This window comes from Dermacentor variabilis, chromosome 7 (assembly GCF_050947875.1).
Source record: "Dermacentor variabilis isolate Ectoservices chromosome 7, ASM5094787v1, whole genome shotgun sequence".
NCBI lineage: Eukaryota > Metazoa > Arthropoda > Arachnida > Ixodida > Ixodidae > Dermacentor > Dermacentor variabilis.
Genome location: NC_134574.1, coordinates 15131975 through 15158364, shown reverse-complemented (window position 1 = coordinate 15158364; position 26390 = coordinate 15131975). Strand labels below are relative to the sequence as shown.

At 44.9% G+C, this 26390-nt stretch overlaps 1 protein-coding gene across 7 annotated transcripts in view; it reads left to right on the top strand.

Moving 5' to 3' along the window:
- The window catches only part of brun (trafficking protein particle complex subunit brun), a 747330-nt gene that overhangs the window by 570344 nt on the left and 150596 nt on the right, over positions 1-26390 (top strand). For 4 of the 7 annotated variants that reach the window (XM_075698269.1, XM_075698270.1, XM_075698275.1 and 1 more), the window contains exons 18-20: positions 10412-10554; positions 23523-23672; positions 23730-23808. In XM_075698269.1, the coding sequence (XP_075554384.1) occupies positions 10412-10554; positions 23523-23672; positions 23730-23808 (372 nt within the window). The remainder of the gene's footprint in view (positions 1-10411; positions 10555-23522; positions 23673-23729; positions 23809-26390) is intronic. The other 3 variants (XM_075698272.1, XM_075698271.1, XR_012829487.1) reach the window with 2 other exon arrangements.

Below are 26390 nucleotides of genomic sequence, written 5' to 3'. Positions count from 1 at the left end.
TGGCTGGGTATTAGCGACAATGCAAAAAGAGCGTAAATTACTGTTGTTATTGTGCCACTCGTTCACACGGCAAGTTGCCAATGGGCCATTCAAATCTGTGGGATACTTTTTGCTGGCCTCTCAATGCATCATGCTTGTGTTTCTTTTGCATATACAAGATCACAATTTTTTCCCACCGATATCCACGCTATGCTTATAATGAATGCCTGGTACAGCAAAGGCATTCTCATGTCAGGTGCAACTTTGTTACAAGGAGGCTCGATGGTATGGGCATAATTTTCCACATAGACTCTGAAATGTTGGTGGCAGGCGTATGTTGTTTTTCTGGCACCAAGAAAATTGAAGAAAGTTTGTGCAGCTGTTCAAAGAAGAAACTTGGGCATTAATGCTGTTGTAGTGCATTGGTCATAGCTGTGTTACTGATTGCAGGATGCCTTGTGGGTGTATTGGCCAGACTGGCGGGTAGGTGAATGTTAGGTTGAGGGAGCAAGTGCTCTCCTTCAGGAGAAAGGCCCACACTTGCCTGCCCACTGAGCAGACACCTTTATATCGCGTTGCCACAGTGCCCTCTGGAGCTCCCTGGGCGTCGCAACAATACCGTCTTGACAGCTGTAATTAACCATGACTTCTCACAAAAGCCTTGCAGAAACTGCAGCACTTACCTTTGTGCTTATGTGCAACAGTCCAGAGGGGAGGTAAAATGGTAGGGAGGAGGTAGGACGAGTAAACAGAGAATCGGCAGAAGCGACACAGTCACAAAATGAGTGAATAACAGCCTTGAGACTCTGATTGCAGCTTTCGTGCATGGGAGGAGAGAAAAGGTGACGTAAGAAGGCAAGGAAAGGCTACTATGAGACAGGAAAGTTGTGGACAAATTATATAAATTTAATTTTAAGGTATGGTACGGTACATTTATGCTATTTCTGGAGAATATCCACCAATGATTGCGATATTCCTTAATGCAAAATTTGAGCGCATCTCTGTACGTGGTTTCATTGCGTGATATATTGAGGCATCATGCCAATCACAGCACTGACTGGCAGAGCCACGACGTGCGGCGCTGTACTATAAAAATCGTCCACACAGTTGCTGCTTCTCAGTAACTGCAGCTTATGCAACCGTAATTTTTGCTGGGTAACGCTTGCGACAAATGCTATGCGAAAAGGCGAGCTTTCCGCTTTCTTTTTTCCTTTCCCCCACCGGCTTGAGATAACTTCTCATTCTAGCATGTACACTGTCCTTAGCAGAGTGGAATACTGCACACATAAGGCGCACAAGACAGCACAGCCCCTTCACTGCACCCTTCACTGCAACTCAGACCTCCGGCACGACTGCGCCGACGCGAAGCGTCTCTTCTGTGTCGGTTGTGGCTGGGAGTTGCCTTCACGAAAGCTTACTCATCACTAATTCGAATGGCTGATAGTCCTGCATGTGATGTTTGCGGATGCGAGGAGAAGATTGATCACTTACTGTGCCGCTGTCCTCAGTCTCAAGCACAGTTTCAAGCACAAAGAGAATCTTTGTCCAACAAATTGAGGAAACTAGATGATCGTCCTCTGAGTGAACAGACATTACTAGAGCACCGTCCCCTCCAATCATCGGCTCAGAAGGCAGTGAAGGCACTTTTGTACTTTCTGAGAACGTCTGGTTTGTTTGAGCGACTTTGACCCAATGACTATCTGTGCACGTCTCTATACCATCTCTCTTTCTCTTCTCTCTTCCCCTTCTCCCTTGCCCCAGCGTAGGGTAGCCAACCAGACTCTTGACTGGTTAACATCCCTGCCTTCCTTATATATATAAGCTTCCCGCGCCGGCCAGTGCCACTGCTGCCACAGATGTGTGGGCGTCTATCGTGACACACAGTGCTCCGCGTTCGCTCTTTCATTCTTCACTGTGCTCGTTCACTCAGTTACGCCAAGGGACAACGCCGACAGTCACCACGGGAACGGCCGCGTAAAAGCTGAGCTCTAATAAACACTGTGAAAATTTCTCAAGTGCACAACTGACGTAGGGCGTGCAGATGCAAAACTACATTAAAGCACCACAGCATCTAGACAACACTACGGAAGCGGCTGCACGTCAAATCAACACTTCTGTGCCCGCTGCTGTGGCTTTGTGGGTAAGGCATTGCTTCAGATTACAGTTTCGATCTTGTCCATGGCAGCTGCATTTCACCGGAGGCCAAATACAAAAACGCTTGTGTATATAGGTTTAAGTGCACATTAAACAACCCTAGGGGGTCAAAATTCAACCAGAGTCTGCCATTACAGCGTGCCTCATAATTCGATTGTGGTTTTGGCATGTACAGCTGCTTACTTCAGTTAATGTTTAGCACTTTTGCCACGATGCGATGTGTGTGAGGCAATGCCAGTGCTAACCTATGAACAGTTGTGCACAACGCGTCAAGTGAGCACATCACGCTGTGCATTATGTGTACTATGCAGACAAAGAGCTGTGGTGCATGCAAGCATGGCGTTAGAAGTAGGTTAAGTGTAGTGATGACACGTAAAAAAATGAGACTCCGGCACCAGTTTCTTTTCTTGCCGAAAGGTGGCGCCACATGTGTCGGGGCTCGCCTGGCTATGCCCAGAGGCTTATGCAGTCTGGTTTTCGAGCGTGTTTAAAGCAATCGAAGGGGCTTGTAAAGAAAGTGTGACCGTGCTATATTGATCACATAAGTTAAAGATAAATTTTTTGAAAAGTTTGATGCATGAGGGCTCAGCATGCAGCAAAAAAAGCTCATTGTCACCGCGCCTGGCCTTGATGTGCCTACCTGGGTAATGTACGGGCAGCCGATCCCATGACCTCGTTCTAGTAAACCTACGTGTGCGCTGAGTGTATTGCATTTGCTCTGTATTTGTTCTCGCATGATCATTTCTATGTATTTTATGGTCAACGCCGCATAAAGAGCGAACATGTGCCACTGTTGCGTTATGTGTGAGCCATACCTCCGCTCCATAATATAAACAAACGGGTATCCACGTCAACAGGCGCTCATGTTGTGCAGCTGCAAAGATGGTCTGTGCAAAAACATTTGGAGCATATACAATGACAAGGTATGGTAAGTGAACCAATTAAAGCACTAATATTTATCGGGACATAGCACAGGTACATTTTGTGTCTACGTCAACCTTGCAGCTGAGGTCATGCGACCGAACAGAATATTTGCCATGCACCGCTAATATAGTTGCTAATCCTGTACACATCTGTAGGAAGCAGAATGCTTTAAGGTGCGACCAGGTTAAGGGAGAATGCAGTCAAGTGGGTGACAGCTTGTGATGAATGGCTATGAAGCTGTTCTCTGAAGCAGGTGACGTGCTTCTGTGTTTTTAAATAAATTTATAAAAACAAATACGTAACAATACGTTGACAATTTTATTCACAGTATTGACCTTACCTATGCAATCCACAATTTTACCTTAAGAGGGCAGTCATAGCTCGAGGATAAATAACAGCGCTACCCGCCCTGTGGAAAACTATATTGTATAGGGATGGTAAACAATACGAAAGAATGCAGAATGGTGCACAATACAGTGGACAACAAGAAGAAAACCCACTTTATTTATTTATTTATTTATTTATTTAGTATACTGTTAGAGCGCAAAGGCACTACAGAAAGAAGCGGAGGAAAAGATGGCAAGGCTTGCAGCAATATATATATATATATATATATATATATATATATATATATATATATATATATATATATATTGGGTAATGTACGGGCAGCCGATCCCATGACCTCGTTCTAGTAAACCTACGTGTGCGCTGAGTGTATTGCATTTGCTCTGTATTTGTTCTCTGTATATATATATATATATATATATATATATATATATATATATATATATATATATATATATATATTACAAGCCGTCTTGTAAAGCAATCTTGAACTTTTGGTCACCAGTTATGCTGGCGATTGTGGAGGGAAGGGGATTCCATGCGACACTTGTTCTAGGAACAAAAGAGTCATTACACAATTTTGTGAGACAAGAAGGTAGACCCACCTTGAAGCGATGATCTGTCCTTGAAAATATATAATGAAGTGGATGAAACAGAACGTCCTTCAGCTCGTTGTTATAATCATCATACGCCTGGCTACGCCCACTGCAGGGCAAAGGCCTCTCCCATACTTCTCCAACTACCCCGTTCATTTACTAATTGTGACCATGTTGTCCCTGCAAACTTCTTAATCTCGTCCGCCCACCTAACTTTCTTCCGCCCTCTGCTACGCTTCCCTTCCCTTGGAATCCAGTCCGTAACCCTTAGTGACCATCGGTTATCTACCCTCCTCATTACATGTCCTGCCCATGCCCATTTCTTTTTCTTGATTTCAACTAAGATGTCATTAACTCGCATTTGTTCCCTCACCCAATCTGCTCTTTTCTTATCCCTTAACGTTACACCTACCATTCTTCTTTCCATAGCTCGTTGCGTCGCCCTCAATTTAAGTAGAACCCTTTTCGTATGCCTCCAGGTTTCTGTCCCGTACGTGAGTACTGGTAAGACACAGCTGTTATGAACTTTCCTCTTGAGGGATAACGGCAACCTGCTGTTCATGATCTGAGAATGCCTTCCAAACGCACCCCAGCCCATTCCTATTCTTCTGATTATTTCAGTCTCATGATCCGGATCCGCAGTCACTACCTGTCCTAAGTACATATATTCCCTTACCACTTCCAGTGCCTCACTACCTATCGTAAACTGCTGTTCTCTTCCGAGAGTGTTAAACATTACCTTAGTTTTCTGCAGATTAATTTTTTAGACCCACCCTTCTTTGCCTCTCCAGGTGAGTGAGCATGCATTGCAATTGGTCCCCTGAGTTACTAAGTAAGGCAATATCATCAGCAGATTGCAAGTTACTAAGGTATTCTCCATTAACTCCTATCCCCAATTCCTCCCATCCAGGTCTCTAAATACCTCCTGTAAACACGCTGTGAATAGCATTCGAGAGATCGTATCTCCCTGCCTGACGCCTTTCTTTATTGCGATTTTGTTGCTTTCTTTATGGAGGATTACGGCGGCTGTGGAGCCGCTATAGATATCTTTCTGTATTTTTACATATGGCTCGTCTACGCCCTGATTCCGCAATGCCTCCATGACTGCTGAGGTTTTGACTGAATCAAACGCTTTCTCGTAATCAATGAAAGCTATATATAAGGGTTGGTTATATTTCGCACATTTTTCTATCACCTGAATGATAGTGTGAATATGGTCTATTGTTGAGTAGCCTTTACGGAATTCTGCCTGGTCCTTTGGTTGACAGAAGTCTAAGGTGTTCCTGATTCTATTTGCGACTACCTTAGTAAATAGTTTGTAGGCAACGGACAGTAAGCTGATCGGTCTATAATTTTTCAAGTCTTTGGCGTCCCCTTTCTTATGGATTAGGATTATGTTAGCGTTTTCCCAAGATTCCGGTACGCTCGAAGTCATGAGGCATTGCGTATACAGGGTGGCCAGTTTCTCTAGAACAATCTGCCCACCATCCTTCAACAAATCTGCTGTTACCTGATCCTCCCCAGCTGCCTTCCCCCTTTTGCATAGCTCCCAAGGCTTTCTTTAGTTCTTCCGGCCTTACCTGTGGGATTTCGTATTCCTCTAGACTATTCTCTCTTCCATTATCGTCGTGGGTGCCACTGGTACTGTATAAATCTCTATAGAACTCCTCAGCCACTTGAACTATCTCATCCATATTAGTAATGATATTGCCGGCGTTGTCTCTTAACGCATACATCTGATTCTTGCCAGTTCCTAGTTTCTTCTTCACTGCTTTTAGGCTTCCTCCGTTCCTGAGAGCATGTTCAATTCTATCCGTATTATACTTCCTTATGTCAGCTGTCTTACGCTTGTTGAGAAACTTCGAAAAGTTCTGCCAGTTCTATTCTAGCTGTAAATTTAGAGGCTTTCATACATTGGCGTTTCTTGATCCGATCTTTCGTCTCCTGCGATAGCTTACTGGTATCCTGGCTAACGGAGTTGCCACCGACATCTATTGCACACTCCTTAATGATGCCCACAAGATTATCGTTAATTGCTTCAACACTAAGCTCCTCTTCCTGAGGTAACGCCGAATACCTGTTCTGTAGCTTGATCTGGAATTCCTCTATTTTCCCTCTTACCACTAACTCATTGATCGGCTTCTTATGTACCAGTTTCTTCCGTTGCCTCCTCAGGTCTAGGCTAATTCGACTGCTTACCATCCTATGGTCACTGCAGCGCACCTTGCTGAGCATGTCCACATCTTGTATGATGCCAGGGTTAGCGCAGAGTATGAAGTCTATTTCATTTCTAGTCTCGCCATTCGGGTTCCTCCACGTCCACTTTCGGCTATCCCTCTTGCGGAAGAAGGTATTCATTATCCGCATATTATTCTGTTCTGCAATGTCTACTAATAGCTCTCCCCTGCTATTCCTAGTGCCTATGCGATATTCCCCGCCGCCTTGTCTCCAGCCTGCTTCTTGCCTACCTTGGCATTGAAGTCGCCAGTCAGTATAGTGTATTTTATTTTGACTTTACCCATCGCCGATTCCACGTCTTCATAGAAGCTTTCGACTTCCTGGTCATCATGACTGGATGTAGGGGCGTAGACCTGTACAGCCTTCATTTTGTACCTCTTATTGAGTTTCACAACAAACCTGCCACCCTCTCATTAATGCTATAGAATTCCTGTATGTTACCAGCTATATTCTTATTAATCAGGAATCCGACTGCTAGTTCTTGTCTCTCCGCTAAACGCCGGTAGCACAGGACGTACCCACTTTTTAGCACTGTATATGCTTCTTTTGGCCTCCTAACTTCACTGAGCCCTATTATATCCCATTTACTGCTCTCTAACTGCTCCAGCAGTACTGCTAGACTCGCTTCACTAGATAACGTTCTAGCGTTAAACGTTGCCAGGTTCATATTCCAATGGCGGCCTGTCCGGAGCCAATGATTCTTAGCACCCTCTGCTGCGTCGCAGGTCTGACCGCCGCCGTGGTCAGTTGCTTCGCAGCTGCTGTGGACTGAGGGCCGGGGTTTGGTTGTTGTGTTCATATAGGAGGTTGTGGCCAATTACTACACCTGGGTGGCAAATCCTGCTCTGGTGAGGGAGTGCGTTACCGGTTCTGGTCACCGGGATCAGGCCACACTCCAGGCCTACTTATGCAATTTTATCAACACGCGGATTTTTTTTAATCCGGTGGAAAATTGCGCGGCACAGGGATTTGAACCATGGACCTCTTGCACGTGAGGCGGGGGTTCTACCTCTACGGCGCTGCTGCACTCGTTGTTATAATAATAGATTTTATGAAAAAGTTTAAGGCGGCATGACTTTCGACACAACGAAAGGTCAGGCAAGTTTAGGGTTTTCTTCATAGATGTGACATTGGAATGACGTGAATAATTCAATAAGATGAAACGTGCTCCGCAATTCTAAATGGCTTCTAGAGTTTGAGTGAGTCTAGTCTGAGTAGGATACCATATGGCGAATGCGCACTCTAATTTAGAACGTACCAAGGTTTTGTAAAGTGTTAACTTCAGGGACGATGGGGCATCAAAAAAGTTTCGATAACCAAGCATGTGATTGGCGTTGCTCGTTACATATTCGACATGTGTATTCCACGAAAGATTGGAAGAAATGTGAACACCAAGGTATTTATAACTGTCAACAGATGGTAATGGAATATCATTGAGGCAGTAAGTACGGTGGACAATGATTAGTGCTGTGGCGAGAAACTTGCATACTTTTACACTTTGTTATATTAAGTGTCATGAGCTATTGACTGCACCATTGAAATATCTTATCTAGATCACGTCGCAGGTTGAGATAATTGCATGGTTAGTAATTTCTGGTAAACGACGCAGTCATCTGCAAACAGTCGGACAGTTGAAGAAGAAAAGCAAGTAGGAAGATCATTAATATAAATCAAGAAGAACAGAGGGCCCAAAACAGACCATTGCAGGGCATCAGATGCTACGGCAGAATTAGGTGAAGAGAAGTCGTTAGCTATCACAAACTGACTACGGTTAGAGAGAAATTCCTTAATCCATCCAAGTAAATTGGGGTCTATGTTAAGTTGATTAAGCTTGAAGATAAGTAGATCATGTGATATGGAGTGAAATACTTTAGCAAAATCTAATTATATGCAATCAGTATCAAAGTCATGATCCGCGTTAATGAACAAGTCGTTAGTAAAACAGCAATTGCGTTTCGCACGAAACTGCTTCACGAAATCCATACTGATAAATGCTGAAGAAGGAATTGGACTGAACGAATTCAATGAGGTGTGAGTACATTATATGCTCTAGGATTTTTACCGGAATGGATGTTAATGATATGGGGCGGTAGTTATTGGGGGAATGTACATCACCACATTTATGCACAGGCACCACGTTCCCTATCTTTCAATTGGAGGGCAGTGTAGACATCTGTATTCACTGTTGAAAAAGCTTTGACAATATTAGTGAAGAATAAACTTGTGTACACTTCAACATTTTTCATGAGATACAATCTGGACTAGCTGACAAAGACACTTTTAAGTTGACAATCAGGCTTTCTACACCAACTGCACCTATAGCAATAGAATTCATTGGTAAAAAGTTGGTTTTTGGTATATGCGGAAATACTGTGGGGGTGCTCTTATGAAAATGAGTAACAAACGCATTGTTCAGAACATTGCAACATTCGCTTTGAACTACTGGAACATTAGATTGGATTAAGTGAATGTGTGTCCTTTTTGTATCGTTAATAATGCCCCAAAATTTATGAGGATTAGAATGAAGTAGCAAAGGAAGAGTTTTATCAAAGAATTCCTTCTTGACTTTTGAAACCGCAGTACAGAATAAAGCTGTCACTTACTGAGCAGTAAACGTACGTTTTTTTTATCCATGATCAGTTTACTTATGCGAAGAGAGTACGGCTTCCCGGCTACCTTTGCAAATTCTGTTAGTTTCCTCATTGAGTTTCACGTAGCTCTGCAGTAATCTTCGCTAGCAGATACACCAGTCCCCTTAACCTTACGTTTCAGCGCCCAGACTGCATCCCTGACTTTGGGCGTTTATTATGCTTTGGGCGTTAGTGCATTATTTATACCAGCACAGCACATGCACAACATAAAGCTGTCAGAACAATGGATTACAATGAGCATTTTAAAACAAGAAACAATACTAGGCAAGCTTTGAAAGCTTCCACTGCTTGTTTGTCTTGTCTGCTTCAGTGTTTCGCAGCTGCTTGCAGTACTGTCTCATTCTGATTCCCACATAATGATGAAGCACTTGCAACATAAGATGAGCCTTGTGATGATAACAGGGAAAAGACAAACTATAGTTTTCCACTGCGTAGTCTCGTGTTATGTCATATGCGTGCCTTTCACCAGCATGTTTGCGAAATATTTTTCTACTTCTTTTAAAAACATGAATAGGGAAGTGTTTGGGTGCACTAATCCTCCTCGCGTCTTGCATACTACTAATTCTTCTTCCGGCCTTGATGTTGCATTATTTTTAGCCGTCAAGCCAGTGCGGCATTGTCAAGCCTGTGGCTCGGGCAGCCTCGAAATATTGTTGGGACGGCGCATTTTGCCAAAGCAGCCCTCCTCGGTGCACTTACAAGAACATGTCCTTTGTATAGCGCTTCCTACGATTTGGTGAGAAATCGCTCATCAAAATGTTTTTCACAAACAAAATCTGTTGCTTGTAACTCACGATCCTTCCGTGGAAAAGTGAGTCACCAAACTTTGAAGCGGTCCTCTTCCTTCAAAGCAGCAAAAAGGGCCACTTTCTCAGTGCACAAATTGTAACCTGAGTTACATCGCTGTACAAAACACTTCTTGCCCATCTCATATTCATTCGATGTGCTACTTATTTTTACTCCAAAGTCAGAATGACAAGTGCGGTCAACAGCAATGAGACACATGCACACAAGCACAATGCAAAGAAAAACTGGTAGCATTCACCGCACGTGCAGCTCAGTAAACGAAGCGGCCACCGTGGACGCGGCTTACGTGGTTTGGAACTAAAAGCCTCTCGGCACCTAGCGCACCGTGGTAGAGAAAAAGAGAAGCACATCTTCGTTTTCCGCATGGCAGCTGCGTGCAGGTCTTTTCACCTAACCAATTCTAACACTGTGATGCAAGGTAACATTTAACATCAACTTACCACTCTCATACTGCACTAAATGCTAAAGAAATTAAACATTTGCTATCAAAATCAACACTGATTATCGTATATCAAAGAAAACAGCACTGATCTTTGCTTCTGAGTGCGTGGGATCTGCCTAATTTTTTTTCTTTTGTGTCTTTTGTAATGGTGACCTGCCTTGTATTTATAATGTTGTGCCTGTCCATTTGTTTTTTGTGGCAAACGGTTCATCCACCACCCTGCTTGACAAAAGATGGCCATATGCATAAAATAAATAACTTCCTTTGTGCAGGTGGTGGAGGTTGTCGTTCAGCTTCGCTATAGTGGGGGTCCTGGCCTGCAGGTGCGCTACTGTCGCCAACAGGGCCTGGCCCTGACTCTGCAAGTGCAGCCGTCGCTCCTCATATCAAGATGGGATGTCTTACCAGCACAAGAGTACGTTGCACTTACACACACATTGTTAGACAGGCACTCGGTGCTGGCACTATGTACCACAGTTAAATCTCGTTACATCGAACACGCTTCATTTGAACTTCCGGTTTATTCGAACTGATGCTACTGTCCCGTCAAGGTTATGTGTATTCTAGTGGGTGAAAACACCTGGTAATTCTAATGCGCAAAGATTTGTGACGGTTAATTTGAACATACTGCACTCCGACAATGCTCTCAGCAGCGCACCAAATAATGTGGCGGCACCTCTGTCCAGCATTGCTTTGACCCCGCCATAGAAGAAATGCTTAGGAGAGACCCTTCAATGCCACGTGTGAAGAAAAAGAAATGTGGCAAAAATTTCACCATCTCTCAAATGGCAAGGTCGCCGTTTCCGTGTCGTGTTGTAATGCCCCAGCCACACTAGCAAAAAAACACGTGCCGTGAGAGAGATTGGTCTTGGGCGAATTTTTTGTGGCTTGCCGAGACGGTAAGTAAGCCATGAGGGGAGGAGACCAATGAGAGCAGCCCTACAGTGACGTACGTGCGGAAAACTGGTGTCATGCGGACCCACTCGACCGCACTATTCGTACTTGCGTCTTGTTCAGCTGGGCTGCTTGTTTCGCACTATATTCTGCTCTTGTCAGCTCTCGCTCGCGCTTGTTTTGGTTGGCTTGGTTTGGTCTCGTTCGCACTTTTCTTTTACAGTGACAAGTCTAAATCGAGATGTCTCGATGAAAGTTTGTTTCAGACAGTGTGCCATATCCGACTCTGACAAGACAGATCCTGAATGCAAGGACGCAAAGGCGACACCTATTACATCATTCTCCTTGTCTTTTGAATGTGGCGATGCCGCAATGAAAGGTAGCGCACCAACATGATTATCATCATCATCAGCCTGGTTACGCCCACTGCAGGGCAAAGGCATCTCCCATACTTCTCCAACAACCCCGGTCATTTACTAATTGTGGCCATGCCATTCCTGCAAACTTCTTAATTTCATCCGCCCACCTAACTTCCTGCCGCCCCCTGCTACGCTTCCTTTCCCTTGGGATCCAGTCCGTAACCCTTAATGACCATCGGTTATCTTCCCTCCTCATTACATGGCCTGCCCATGCCCATTTCTTTTTCTTGATTTCAACTAAGATGTCATTAACTCGCGTTTGTTCCCTCACCCAATCTGCTCTTTTCTTATCCCTTAACGTTACACCTATCATTCTTCTTTCCATAGCTCGTTGCGTCGTCCTCAATTTGAGTAGAACCCTTTTCGTAAGCCTCCAGGTTTCTGCCCCGTAGGTGAGTACTGGTAAGACACAGCTATTATATAATTTTCTCTTCAGGGATAATGGCAACCTGCTGTTCATGATCTGAGAATGCCTGCCAAACGCACCCCAGCCCATTCTTATTCTTCTGATTATTTCCGTCTCATGATCCGGATCCGCCGTCACTACCTGCCCTAAGTAGATGTATTGCCTTAGGGCAGGTAGTGACGGCGGATCCGGAACATGATTATGATCAGTGGCAAAGACTTCATCATCTGGATAAGACATGACTTGCATTAAGAAAGTAGAATGAAGAAGGTAAATACAGCATTGATCCGTCGGCAGATGAAGGAAAAAACATGCGAGCATGCAGAGGGAAGCAGCAGCCGAGCCCCAGTCCTGGCCTCGGCAACTATGCTGCTTCGGTCACAGTAGGTGGCAGAGGTAAATAGCACCATCCAGCAAGCTGGCGGGAAAGCAAATCAGCTTCCCTCCTGCCCTTCCTCGTAACTATGCTCCCCTCCCTCTCAACTCACTCGTAACTCCCTCACCTTTGACGGTCTCCGCACACACCCGCCTCTGCGCTGCCGCCAGCCCCGCCGGTCCGGGGCCAGTTTAGCCTGCTCTCTAAAGTTTCATTTTCCGCCATTATCACAAAGCAAGCGTCGGCCGGTGTGAGCAATTCTGTGGTCCTCGCTTGCTGTGTGCTTGCATACCGCGATGTTTCGCAACTCACACCGTTCATGCATCATGCTATGGTGCATGAATACTTCAAGAACAAGTCCTTCTTTTAATTTGAATTTTTTTAATTTGAAGAAACTTTCATGCCCCTTCGAGTTCAAATTATCGAGATTTGACTGTACTACAACAAAGTGTGCGAACAACTCTGTGCACCAGCTGGCCCCCTCGGTGGGGCATGTCACCAACTGTGTGCAGTCACATTGCAGACATTGTAAAAAAGCCATGTTCTGTATCAGCCTTTATCCATGTGGCATCTTCAGTGTTATGTATGCACATAGTGCGTGTGGTCTGAGTGTAGGTTTAATGCTGTGTGGTTACCTATGACATTTATAAAAACATGCACTATTCATGTGAGCCTTCAGCACTGGCCGTATCTGTAACTTATTGTGCGAAACATAGCTAGTCTAACATCAAGTTCAAAGCTGACTGAAGAAAGAGCCGTATTGCTGATATAATATATCCTAGTAGAAATATAAATTGTTTAAATCAATAATTTCTGTGCAATGATGGGCACAATGCAAGCCCATTAACAGCATGAGTATAGGGGGCATCAGTGTTGTTTCTGGTTACTGTGTCTGGGTCCAATTCTCTGTGCTGCTCTTCTGTCATGTAAATCATCACATTCGCCTTTGTGTGAGAAGTGCTTGCACCAGGCAGTCTTCTTGCATGTCCTGAGATGTGCACAGAAATGCCAAATAGTACTTTTTTGTGTGATGCTCCAAGTAGAAAAAAAGAAAAAATTGATAGAATGGATTGCTGTAGGCCAGTTGTGCTTGGGTCGTGCCAGTCAAGCTGCACTAACTTGATGGTTTCGCATTAACCATTTTTTCTCTCACAGTTTGTGTAGTAATTGAGAAGTGCAGTCGTAAACTGTTACTTTGACATGTGAGGGTCATTCAAGTAAAACTGATTTTGTGTAGTATTCACACGTAAATACACATCAGAGCCATCTGTTTGGCATGCTTTGACAAGATACCTGTGGTCTGTCACGTCCTGGTGCACTGATGTTGCTTTGCACTGGAAGTGACGTGTTAAAATTGATGTTAAAGGGAACATTTGGGGAACAGCACCTTATAATGAAACAATTCCTTAGTTTGGGCGAGTTCGTTCATCTTGACAGTTTTCATAAAAATGCGGCTAAGACGAAAATGAAAGGGACGCATACGACAGGACTGGCACTACTTCCATCTGGCGTTTATTACAAACGGTCATCTATTTATGCTCTGCACATCAGGTACATCATGCACTCATCATCATACGCACGAAAGCTTGTAAAATAATCGAATCATACACATGATTATATGGTCAATCCGTTCATGTGCCTAGATACCTCGAAAGAAATGCCACTTCTTTTTCTTGCAAAACCAAAGACGGACAGCTGACGCACTTTTCGCCTGCTTTCCTTATAAAATATGCTTCAACTATTTCGCATTCTGTTTTTGTGTTTTCTTTCCTGTAGAAAGTTGTGTCACCAAACATTGTTGTGCATGCGTGCTTTTTCCAGTGTTCGGCCAAGTGACTACTGTATCTTTTTCTAACGTCATTATTGTGCTGTCTAGCCCTGTCATTGAAGCACTGGCCACTTTGTCTTATATAAACACGTCCACAATCTAAGAGTATCTGATAGACAACATCTGAAGTTCATTCGCTGTAATTGGTCTGGTGATTAGTATGACATTGCATGCGTGTCTGTGGTTCTTGTTTTGAAGGTTACACACCACTCACAATTTACAAGGCACTGAAAAAAACTAGATGAAAGTGTGTCGGTTTGCGACCTTTTTCAAATTATGTGAAATTTTATGGAGCTATGGGAATACATGTACAGGTCTTTTGTCACAATCTTTGGTTGGGCACGTCCTTCCCCGTTTTAATTTTTGAAGTAATGTTTCACAGACAGGTGAAGTGACAAACACTATAAAACCTGCTTGTTTCAATCTGTCTACTTTGCTAGACACGCTATGCTCAATTTGGTGAACACATGACTTTTTCAAAGCACTCTGGAGGCATGTGGTGGCTTTACCCCTCTTTATCAATTTCAAATGTGCGCTGTCAAAAGGCAAAATGCTCTTCTTCGATCCTTGATTGTATCTCTAGCATACAGGTTCATCTGATGACAATAAACTTTTAAGATCTAGAAACTGAATACAGGGGCCCTATAACGTAAAATCATTTCAAAATGTTTTTACTCCAATTTCCTGACGTCAAATTTGCGTAACCGCCAACACAAGGATCAGGCGGTCACCTACAGGGTTGTCCCAACAAACCAATCAAACGCTCTCCTCATTCATAGAAGGTCCATTTTGTTTGCTCGAAAAACGAATAACATTGCCTATGCTGAGCGGTTTGTCTTATTGGCTTACAAGAGGCGAGGAGCACGCTCAAGTGGAGAGGGATTTTATGGGGCCAAGCCACTGCACTGAAAATCGATAACCGGATGAAGAGGATGGTGTCGGCGTCTGTGATTGGTCCGCTTTCCCTTATTTAACTTGCGGTGGCTGGTCGAAAATCGCGGTGACATGCAACAGAAGCTTAAGAATGACGCTAAATCGGATCCTCAGCATAGAAGGGTTGGCAGAACGAGGTCGTAAACGGGCCGAAAGGGCTTGAACATGTTACGCGGACATGCAAATAGCTTTATTATACACAAATTAACCCATGCTTTCCGGTAGGTGCGAGTAGCCAGTGCGTGGGCGATCGGCGGCAGCCATCTTTTATTCCTTTCGGAACAGGGCGGCCTGCAGCTGTTCAGAAGAAAACCCAGTTTTGTTCCGCATATTAATGCATCTTTAACGCGTACACGTCACTTTGACGTGGTGAGATTTTGCTGTTTTGTGACGTCACGTTGAAGTGGGTGCAGCCTGAAAGCCTTTGACCAATAGCCAAGGGCTAATGGCGAAAAGGTGTCGAATCAGAAATAACTATTTTGCTTTTGTTCGGTCAAATCATACATAATCAGTGTCCACATGTCATATCAGATGGGGAGCTATTGCAGTTTTCGTGACGTCCCGTGACAGCCAAGCGAAGTGGGGGTGGTAAAAAAAAAGTGTTTAACCAATCGCGCAGGACTGATTGCAGAATTAGAATAGAACAGTTTGGAATAGTTTTACATTATAGCGCCCCAGTTCTCATTAGGCAGTTCAAAAGTAAACTTGAGCCCCTGGGAAAACTTGGTGAAAATTTTTAGACAATCTGCTACAGCATCATCAAGACACAAAACTGAGGAATTGTAAAGATCTATTCAATAGACGTTGACATACCTAAATACACGAATGATTGATTTCCCAGTTACGTCCGCATTAACGCGGTTGTCAAAGGATGCAAAAAGGACATCACATAATATTGGGGCTATTAACGAACCAATGCAGATTCCTGTGCATTGAATGTAATAACAGCCGTTGTGACTAACGGCAGTCACTTCCAAGTAAAATTCTAACAAGGGTAAAAATTGTCGTAGTTCATGCATACTAAGTTCTGAAATTTCAGTTTACCCATTTCATCATTATTTCAAGAACAGCACATAGAATACTTTCACATGTCACAGAAGAGTATAAGTCTTCCAAAGTCTAGTGAGACAGCTGTGGCTGCAGATCTCAGACCATCTTGCAGCTCTAAGATAATGTCATCAGAGCACTTCACCATGAAGAGATCTTCGATTGGTAGTCGCTTCAGGTGCCCTTGCAGCAACTGTCCTACTTGGAGCTGTCTTGATGCCTTCTCAGAGACGATCACACGCAAAGAAAATTCAGGCTTATGTGTTTTGTATGTAAAGAAGGCTTCCAGGTAAATATTGTTACGAAAGGATGAAAGAAGAGAAAGAGGAAGAAGATCGCGAGACGCTGGCTGCTGCGTGTTGTTACTAGTCAGCCATTTGAACCCCATTGTCTCTGCTTGTATATACATTGTAAATACTGTCTTATACTCCCAACATCCCCGTAACATATTAGTGGGAGGTGCGGGGTACCACGGCTGGAAATGGAGCTCCGCAGTGGACGTCGCATCACCGTCCGCACCATGAATGAGGGTGAGCACTCGGGATCAATGTCGTGGCCGCCTCCAACGTCACCATCGCTTACTACGTGGCTGTCCCCTTCGGTTGCGGTTGTGCAACCCAAGGATCCCGGAACTTTCTGCGGGACTGATGGCACCAACGTTTAAGAGTGGGTGGCTATGTACGAACGGGTGAGTGGAATCAACAGATGGGACCCTATGTTTATGCTAGCTAACCTGTTGTTCTACCTAAGAGGCACGGCAAAGGTGTGGTACGAAAACCACGAAGAGGAGCTAAACAGCTGGGACCAATGCAAAGAGAAATTGACAGAGTTGTTTGGCAAACCAGCCGGACGTAAAATTGCCACAAAGCATCCCCCACAGAGTCCTATGTTTCGTATATCTAGGACGTGCTGGCACGTTGTTATAAAGCCAATCGCGACATGACAGAAGCTGAGAAGGTAACGCATGTGCTCAAGGGAATTGCATACGATGCCTTTAATCTGGTCATGTGCAAAAGCTGCTCTACAGTTGATGCTATCATCAAAGAGTGCCGACAATTCGAGCAGGCCAAAAGCCGACGCGTCCTGCACCCATTCACCAGACTTCCCAATACTGCCACAACGTCGATGTGTGAAGATCAGCCCACACAGCAGCATGCGTTGCCATCTGAGGACGTGGTGCGAATAGTTCGACGTCAGCTGGACGCGATGGTGCCCGCAGCTTTCTGTTGGCGTAGCCCTGATGCTACCCCTTTTTCAGTTCCCATCGTGCAAGCCCTCGTTCAACAGGAACTTCAAAGCATTGGCCTACATTCTGTCTGAGCTGTCACCAACCCCAGAGCGAATTAACGCCCTTCTACTATTTTCACTCCACCCTGACGCTTCTCTCCACGTTATCGCAACCCAACTAAGTGGAGAACCGCGGGCGACCAGCTGACATGTTTCACCTGTCGCCGCATTGGTCATGTCGCCAGATACTGTCGCAACTTGTGGCCCTCAACACCTCGCTTGCCGACCAACCTGAGCCGTTTTAATGGAAATGCCCGCATTGTTTCTCCCACCGCCGAGTATAATAGCACCAACAATTCTGCTAGGAACACATGGTACAGCCGCTCACCATTGCCGCGCGGACACCAGTCTCGTTCACCGCAAACACGTTGCCCATCTTCCCGTTTGCTACAGCCACGTCGTCTTTCATCCCCTGTGGCGTTTGGCCGCACTCTTTCGGAAAACTAATAAATGCAGCCCTTGGAAGTGGTGCTGCATTGCCCACTACTGCAGCAAATCCTCTGTCTGTGCCCACAAAGGGAAGTGTAATTGACATTAAAATATACGGCTTACCTGTCAAAGCACTCGTCCACATTGTAGCTGTGATCTGTATCTGTGATGAGTGCTAGCCTACGTAGACATTTAAAGAAGGTCCGCACCCCAGCAGCTGCCAGAGTGCTTAGTGTGGCCGACGACAGCATGCTGGTTGTGCTTGTAATGTACTGCCCGCATAAGTATAGCCGGCCACCCTACTTCTGTTCTCTTTACTGTGATCGACAACTGCCCTCATGACATTATCCTTGGATTGAAATTTTTACCTCATCGACTGCGCAACCGGCGTTCTTCAGTTGGAACTGCCTCAAGTCACGAATGCTCCGAGCACTGCTCCACCACACTTGTGTTCGCTTCAAGATGTGCATCTCTCACCTGAGGCAGTCACTTGCGTCGCTTTGACCTCACAGCCACAGATTCCCAATGCTGAATATGTCCTTCGCCCCATCATCAATGGGCTTTTCAACCCGAACGTTGCTCTTCCACATACGCTGGTGACGATTACTAATAATAACAACGTCGTTCTTCCACTTCTGAATTTCAGCCTGTGCCCTAAAGTGCTTCCAGCTGGCATGTTCTTGGCCATCATTTCTAATACTTCCGAATTAGACATTGAAAGTCTGAATGCCGAGAGCGGTTTCTTAGCACCAATTGCACCTCACAGCTCTGGTTCCCTAACAGATGACTTGGCGAAGATGATTGCAGCTGACCTCACCTCTGCACAGGTCACAGACATACGTCTCCTCCTCGAATCGTACCTTGACATCTTTGATTTCGGCGACAAGCCTTTAGGACAAACATCTGTGATTCACCACTGTATGAACACTGGAGACACGAATCCTATTCGTCAGTGTCGTTATCGTGTATTGCAGGGTGAACGTCGAGTCATCCAGTCAGAAGTGGACAAAACGCTCCACAAAGGGGTCATTGAACTATCAGCCAGCCCTTGGGCTTTGCCTGTTGTCCTTGTGAGAAAAGAAAGATGGTACCTGGCATTTTTGCGTCGATTATTGCCATTTAAACAAGATCACCCGAAGAGACGTCTACCCATTACCACGCATCGATGACGCCTTGGACTGCTTGCATGGAGCTAAATACTTCTCGTGCATCGATCTTCGATCCGGCTACTGGCAGATTTCAGTCAATGAAATGGACCGCAACAAGACGGCCTTCATAATGCCAGATTGCTTATATCAGTTTAAAGTCATGCCCTTTGGCCTATGCAATGCTCCTGCGACATTTGAACATATGGTGGACTCTCTTCTGCAAGGCTACAAATGGACTACCTGTCTGTGTTACCTTGACGACATTATTGTTTTTTCTCCTACGTTCGGCAGCCACTTGACGGTAGCTCATTCCCGTTTTTGCGGTCTTCCAAAAAGCCAGCCTCCAATCGAACTCCATGAAGTGTCAATTCGGGCGCCATCGGATTACCATCTTGGGACACTTCGTTGACGCATCCGGTGTCCAACCATATCCGGAAGAAGTTCGTGCCGTGCGCAGTTTCCTTGTGCCACATTCTGCTTCTGACGTGCGCTGCTTCATCTGCCTGTGTTCTTACTTTTGCCGTTTCGTCAAAAACTTCGCCAGCATTGCTCGGCCTTTGGCAGATCTTCTAAAGAAGAACACGCCGTTCTCATGGGTCTCTGAGCAAGCTAACGCATTCGCCGCTCTCATTGGGTTTCCGACCACCCCTCCCATACTTGCCCACTTTGATCCATCTGCACCGACCGAAGTCCACACTCACGCAAGGGGCCACGGCATCGGCGCTGTTCTCGCTCAACAGCAGAATGGTACCGAGTGCGTGATAGCTTACGCCAGCCGCCTGCTGTCACCTGCTGAGAGAAATTACTCCACCACCGAGCGGGAGTGCTTGGCTTTAGTTTGAGCTGTCGCCAAGTTCCGGCCATATTTGTACGGCCGCACGTTTTCGGTCTTTACAGACGACCATGCCCTCTGCTGGCTGTCTTCCCTTAGGGACCCCACAGGACGGCTTGGTCGCTGGGCTTTGCGGCTCCAGGAATTTTCATTTGTTGTCAACTATAAGTCTGGATGCCTGCAGAAGGACGTTGACTGCCTCTCGCATCACCCCGTGGATCCTCCCAATCCTGTTGAGCATGATCCGGTGACCTGTGTGATGGCTTTGACTGACATGACCGACATGCGCGCTGAAGCAACAATGCGACGCTTGCGTGAGCATGAATGTTCCCTGAGGGCTGCTGGAGGGTCGAACTTGGCTATTCATTGCCGTAGTTGCTTGGGCTGCTCTCCTTTGTTTTCGGAGACTGAGATTATCGGTGGAAAAATGGCCACCTGAAAAGGGAGATTGTAGAAGCAGTGGCCATGCGATGCTTTAAGGGTCATGTTTCCATTAGCTTGCCGGGAGTTGCGGTTTCCCAGAAAGAACTTTAATTCATTTCTATGTAATACACACATGTTCGGTGTCTCAGTGGTCTGTCAGTGTTTTCTTAGTATTTGTATCGCACCCCTGTTTAAGGTCGCTTTGTGTTTTTCATTGGTTTTTATGTTGCTTTTCGGGTGCACATGTGTGTCTCATCTATAAAAGCTTGGCGTTGGTTTCATTTAACCATTAGTTGTCAGTACCGCTTTGTGTTGTCCTTTTCTTCAAGTCTCGTGTTTTGCTTGCGGTAACTTCCCAAAATCATGAAGCACCCAACTGGCCTATACCCACACTCTGCTGTGTCCATAAAAAAGTGCAAGAGAGAAGCCGGGTTGCTGCATGACGCATTTCTAAGCGTTCGCAAGCACTGGCACGCCATGCATTTTGTAGGCCATGCATAGATGTCGCGGCGGCTTTGACTTTCACTTTATTGACATTTAGACAATATACAGTTGTCCGGGCTTCACTCGATGGTGCCAAATGTTCTTAGGGAAGCGCGAAAGCGGAGTCCTGCTTTAGTGCACACCTCATACGTAACTCGTTTTGACTGTGGCGATATGTTGTGTCGCTACTATATTGATTCAATGCTAAAGGCATTACCGTCAGAAAGTCATCGGGACATGAGTTTTGTTAAAATTTTATTTTTTTGCTTGCAATCGTATGAAGAAAACAATTAAACCATGAAACTAGAGAAAGTATAAGAAAAACTGCAGCAGGGCCCGTCTCATCTTAATGAACTTTATAAGCATGTGGACTGTCTGATGGCGGCCATCCTCCTTACTTGTGCACAAGATTAGTCCTGGGAGTGTTAGCCCCATGGCTTCGAACTGCAGGTATCACTTAGTAATCCGTGAGCTAAGGAGCGGGCAGCTGGTCAACACTTTGGACTTGAGGGTGGCCGCTGCTCTACTTTAGTAGCTGCTAGCATAATGCAGAAAGTGTGAATTCAGCTCCCACCTGTTGTCCAGTCTCACTTGCCTCTTCTTTATTACTTGTACGTTTCAATGAAACATGGCAAATAATTTTCTCTACTATGCTTCCTCTGGCTTACATTGTTCGTTGTATTTTCTTGGCCTTCTGTTGTTTTTCTCACTAAGTGGGAAAGCATGGTAGAAATGATTGCAACTGTTAGCACAGTGTCTTCTGTATGTTCCTTTTATGCATTTTCCTGTCATATATTTTCACCTTAAGAAGAACTGCAGCCATGGCAAGTTTCAAGCAGTTAGTATCGCTACCATTCAAGGATGTATGGAATGAACTGTGTCCCAAGACAGGCGTGTTAACTTAACGAAAGGAAAAAAAGCGCAGCAACAGTTAGTGTTTCTAAATGTTCCGTGATATAAATAAATGTCGGACCTTGTTTGAACGGCAAGGCCCCATACTCACGAAGAACAGTGAATCAGCTCTAATGTTAAGATCTAGATTGTTTCAATCTTAACCGTACATAAACTTATTGCAGTTTCTAACGGTTTAAGGAAAAGAAGTTACCCTGCAGTTCTGCAGTCGTATGCCTGTATGTTTATGTTTGTGCGATTTCTTGTTTTTCTAACAATAAACTTCTTTCTTTTTTGCTAACTTTGAAACATCTTTTTTTCAGATTTTGGTTTTTGAAAGCTGCAACTGCAGCAACAAGCTTGTTTAGTTGTTTGTATAATGCGGCACCTTTTACCTATTGGGGTCCGTGATATATAATATGATGTCCTAGCACAGAACCCTATATTTGTGTATTTAGTATGAGAAGCAAGTCTCAGTTCATGTCAGCATGTCTCATGAGGAGACTATGCTGACAGTGCACTAATATAATGGCAGGTGTTTCGAAATAGGTAGCAAGTGTGCCTAGCCTGCACCTCAGCCACTGGATCATACAAAAAAGTGTGGCCTGCCGCGTGCATCGAAGACGCTGTCAGCCATCGCGGCGCCACCAGGTGGCCACTTTTGTCTACGATCGGAACAAAGAATGCATCTGGAACGTCCCTGGAACGCGCTGTTGCCCGTGGAAGACGACGCATCCCATTTTCCACAGCTAGCACCGTTAGGTCCATCCAAGCGCCCAAGAATGCAACTATGTCTCTCACGTTCTCTTCCATTGCACCCCTTCCCCCCTGATGTGGGAGACTGCCCCTTTCTTTTTTTTCCTGCGGCCGTGCCTCCACGAACCAGAACAAACATTTATTGTGAATGCTGTGGCCTGTTCTCTGATGCATGTGAAATGCAGAGATGCTCCCTTACATATAACCCCTTAACCAGCGTGAATAACATTTCTTGCATTTAAAACTGAAAGATGGATTCTACCAGTTGTAGAAAGCAGAATTTTTATTTAGGACCTTATTTTTAACATATGTTTACCAGAATCTGGTAAGTTAAAAAAAATTGAAGTATGAATTTTACAAATCCATAGGTTAGCACTAACAATGAAGGACCAAGATCTGTAAACTACATCTCTTAAGAGCCTCTAAACTGGACAAGTGTGATGTATGAGGTAACAGCGAACTGTTTACAATATCTTCGAGTGTTTTGCAGAAGTTCTACTCTGAAATTGTGGGGTTTTAACTTGGTTTTAACTAGCTGATGATGCCTCATAAGTGCCCCCCCCGCTCTGGCTACCACCCCTGGTACACCAGTTTCCCACTGTTCTATCAAAAACTGGTGGGCGAGTTGCCTTGGCTTGGTGCATCCATCTTCAGCAGAAGGTTATGCTGGAGTAGTATCCCATCCTCTTCGCCACCGAAGTATCGTCCAGAACTTGACACATGCCAGGGCTACAAGTACAGAATGGGGTTTATTCTAGAGACATCTGGTCATTGTTGTCTTCATTCAGAGAGCTCATCGATGCACACCGTGTTGATGTGCTTATGCACAGTTTAGCAGTGGGCGTGATATGGCACTTCCCTCTAGAGCTTGTCTGGCACGATACATCAATTAATTCATAATTTCTTTAATTCAATTAGTAAGTACAGTTAGTTTCCCCTATGTTGTTGTTGGTGTCTTCGTTGGCTTCTTGTGATATGATTAATAAAAAAACTGAGCCCCTCGGTTCCCCTTCTTCTTGTTTTCTGCGTCCAATGTGTTTATAGCACTCTTAAGTTTTTCTAATAATAACTGTTGCACATTCATAAAGCAGAATACCAAGATTTGCAATGTGGGGCTGCCTTCTTTATCAATGCTGTTGCCACATGAAAGTACTTAACAGTTCTTGGACTCTTGGTTGGGTGATCCTGCATCACCTTGGTAGCACATGAAGGGTGCCTCCCCTTCCTGCAGACCCACCCAATGCCACCTAGTGCTGGACTTGCGGAATGAGACAGAGCACGAGCTGGAACTGCTAGCTGATGACGAGCGGCAGCCACTACTCCTGGAGGCCAAAGACTGCTGCCGCATCCCAGTCACTGTCCGCAGGTGCTCAGCTGACAGGTGAGTGCTTTGTGCAAAGAGTGCCTTGTGTGGTAGCACAGGTGGGTGCTGTTGCAGCTGGCCGTGTGCAGAGAAGCTGGCTGAGGTCGCCTGCCGCCAGCACCTGCGAGACACCGTCACGCTGCGCTGGTGGCTCATATCCTTGGCACTTTGTTCCTCACCTGTTAAGAGTGGCATAAATGATGTGCATTGCTTAAACACGCTTGTATGCAGTGGAACCTCATTGATGCAGTCCCTTTTCGTATGGTTTCCCAGCACCAACGTTCACGATCAAGAAGGCAAGAAATAACCCAATACAGTTACGCTCCTCTTTTAACAGTCAATACATTTCTGCAAAACACGTCCTTTTGGCACCAACGTCCAGTACATCGCAAAACTTTGATCATGTGTTACATATTTCACCCACTAGAACCCATGTTAGCAAGAAAATGTGCGAGGCACATGCGATCAAGAGCAGTTGGCTCCTGCAACGGCAGCTTCCTTGCAGTACTCGCCTGTCCATGTCATGTGAAAATGCCGCAACTCACTCGGTTTTCTTTTCTGGTAGCAGCAAAACTCCTTGTGGATCATCACACGTCACCAGCTGTGGCTGCCAACCCATTGCGATAAACATCTTCACCTATCTGTTTTGCGGTGCGTGTGGCATAGGAAGCATACTGCACACTTTTAATATATAATAAGCCAAACACACTGCCATTTCTTGGTGCAGGTGGCATAAGTGAGCTTCATGTTTCACCCTGGTGGCATCATGGCATCATATTTACCAGAAATTTTATCATGCTGCCTTCGAAGTTCCAGCTATCTTGCCAGTTCATCGCTTGTCCAGCCGCACAAACCATCCCAGAGCGGTTTATTCTCCCCCGGTGCAAACTACCACTCATCTTCACTCCTTTTTTGTGACAACCGCATGAGACTAGAACCATCTACCTGCAAGTGCCGTGCACCACTCTGGTCCACATCAATTCAAGGTGGCACTGAAATCACACTTTCACTGTAATTAAAATCCATTCCTCATTTAATACCTCAACTAGGGCCTTTGAGGTATAATAAATGAAATGAAATATTCCGGCGTTGCCCACCAGCTCAATCTTTTTCTTTCTTTTTCGCTCATTTCTTGTCACATTTTTTCTACAAGACGTATGAATGAGGTTCTACTGTATTCGAGGCTTCACGCCTTCTGTAGAGGGAGTCCTTTAAGTGCCTATAAATTGTTGCACCGCCTCAGGGAGGCTACAGAGAAGTTCAGGCTATTTTCACTGCACCACAGAAGCTATCAGAAATGTGCCACTTGGCACTTAGTATAAAAACTTGTGTGAAAAAGCATTCCCCATGCACATAGTCATGGTTTACCTGATTCTCCTGTCATGTTGCGAGTGCTACATCAGTCAAATGAGCCAGCACTTGAAGCATCATTTAAGGCAGTGTTCTCAAATTCATGGCCGATGCAGCCCATCTAAGTGTAAGGCTCGGCAGGGCTTGAAATCAGCCTTTGAAAAGCAGCAATGGTTCTCGCAGCACAACAGCCCAGATGAGCTAACCTCTTATTTAACGCATACTGAGGGTGGGCAGTGCACGAAGACCAAACACAAAGAAAAATAACTTGTTCAACTATTGACTTTGCTGAACGTCATATATAACGAACTGTACTAAAATGCCCAGCGGGAACGTCAGTGTCAGTGAATAAAAAATAATTGCGTCCATTGAGCTTACTCTTCCGAACACTTGCAGAGCACTTGTCTCCATTTTACTCTAGTTCGCCATAAATATTGTGGTCTGAAATTGTTTATTAGTTACGTCTTCATAAAGAACTGCCTGCAAGTAGTAGCAGATGCTGTTTGTTTCAGCACGAAGAGAACTTTTAAAGAGATCAGCCTCCAACCAAATGCACTTGCTGAACATTGTGAGATTAGCGCAAGCATTGAACGTGGTCTCGACAAGTTGTGCCGCATGTTTGTCGCATATTCAATTGCTGGGAATTGGAGCACTGAGGTTACTGACAACGGGGAATGTGATTTTCATTTGAGGCACTCACGGAAATGTTAATGCCACAGAGGAACTGCTTGACCTGATACCGATGGATGGGAGTGTCACCGGAGCCAACATTTTTCCATGCTTGAAAAAGTGGTCTAGTTCGCAGGGTTGCCGTGGAAGAAGTGTATCCCCCTCGCAACTTATGGTGCCACACTAGTGTATAACGCAATAATTGGTTGGTTGTGTGCCTGCAGGTAAAGCTTCCAGCACTCAATATAAGCTTCGTTACATTCTGCACCAAGAGGAACATGTTGCACTAAATGAAGAAATTAACGAACATTGTTTTGCACAGTGAGCTTTATTCAGTCCAAAACACTGAACCGTTGTCAGTTCGTGCCTTTGCTACGGGCAGGCGACATTGGACATTGCGTACTACACTCAAGTGCAATGGCTGTGTTGGGCAAAATTGCTTAAGTAATTTTTTGAGTTGCTGAATGATATTGGCACGTTCATGAAAGCCACAGACGAGGAAGCCTGAGTGCTATCAGATACAAGTTTGATTAGTGCCCTTTCATTTCTGTTTATTTATTTATTTATTTATTTATTTACTTATTTATTATACCTCTAAGGTCCCTAAACAGGACACTACATGAGGTGTCGGCACATATTGAAAAAACAGCGTGTCAGGTTAGGTAGTGTGACTTGAAATATGGTCTTTAATGACAGCTTTGAAACGAGAAATGGCAG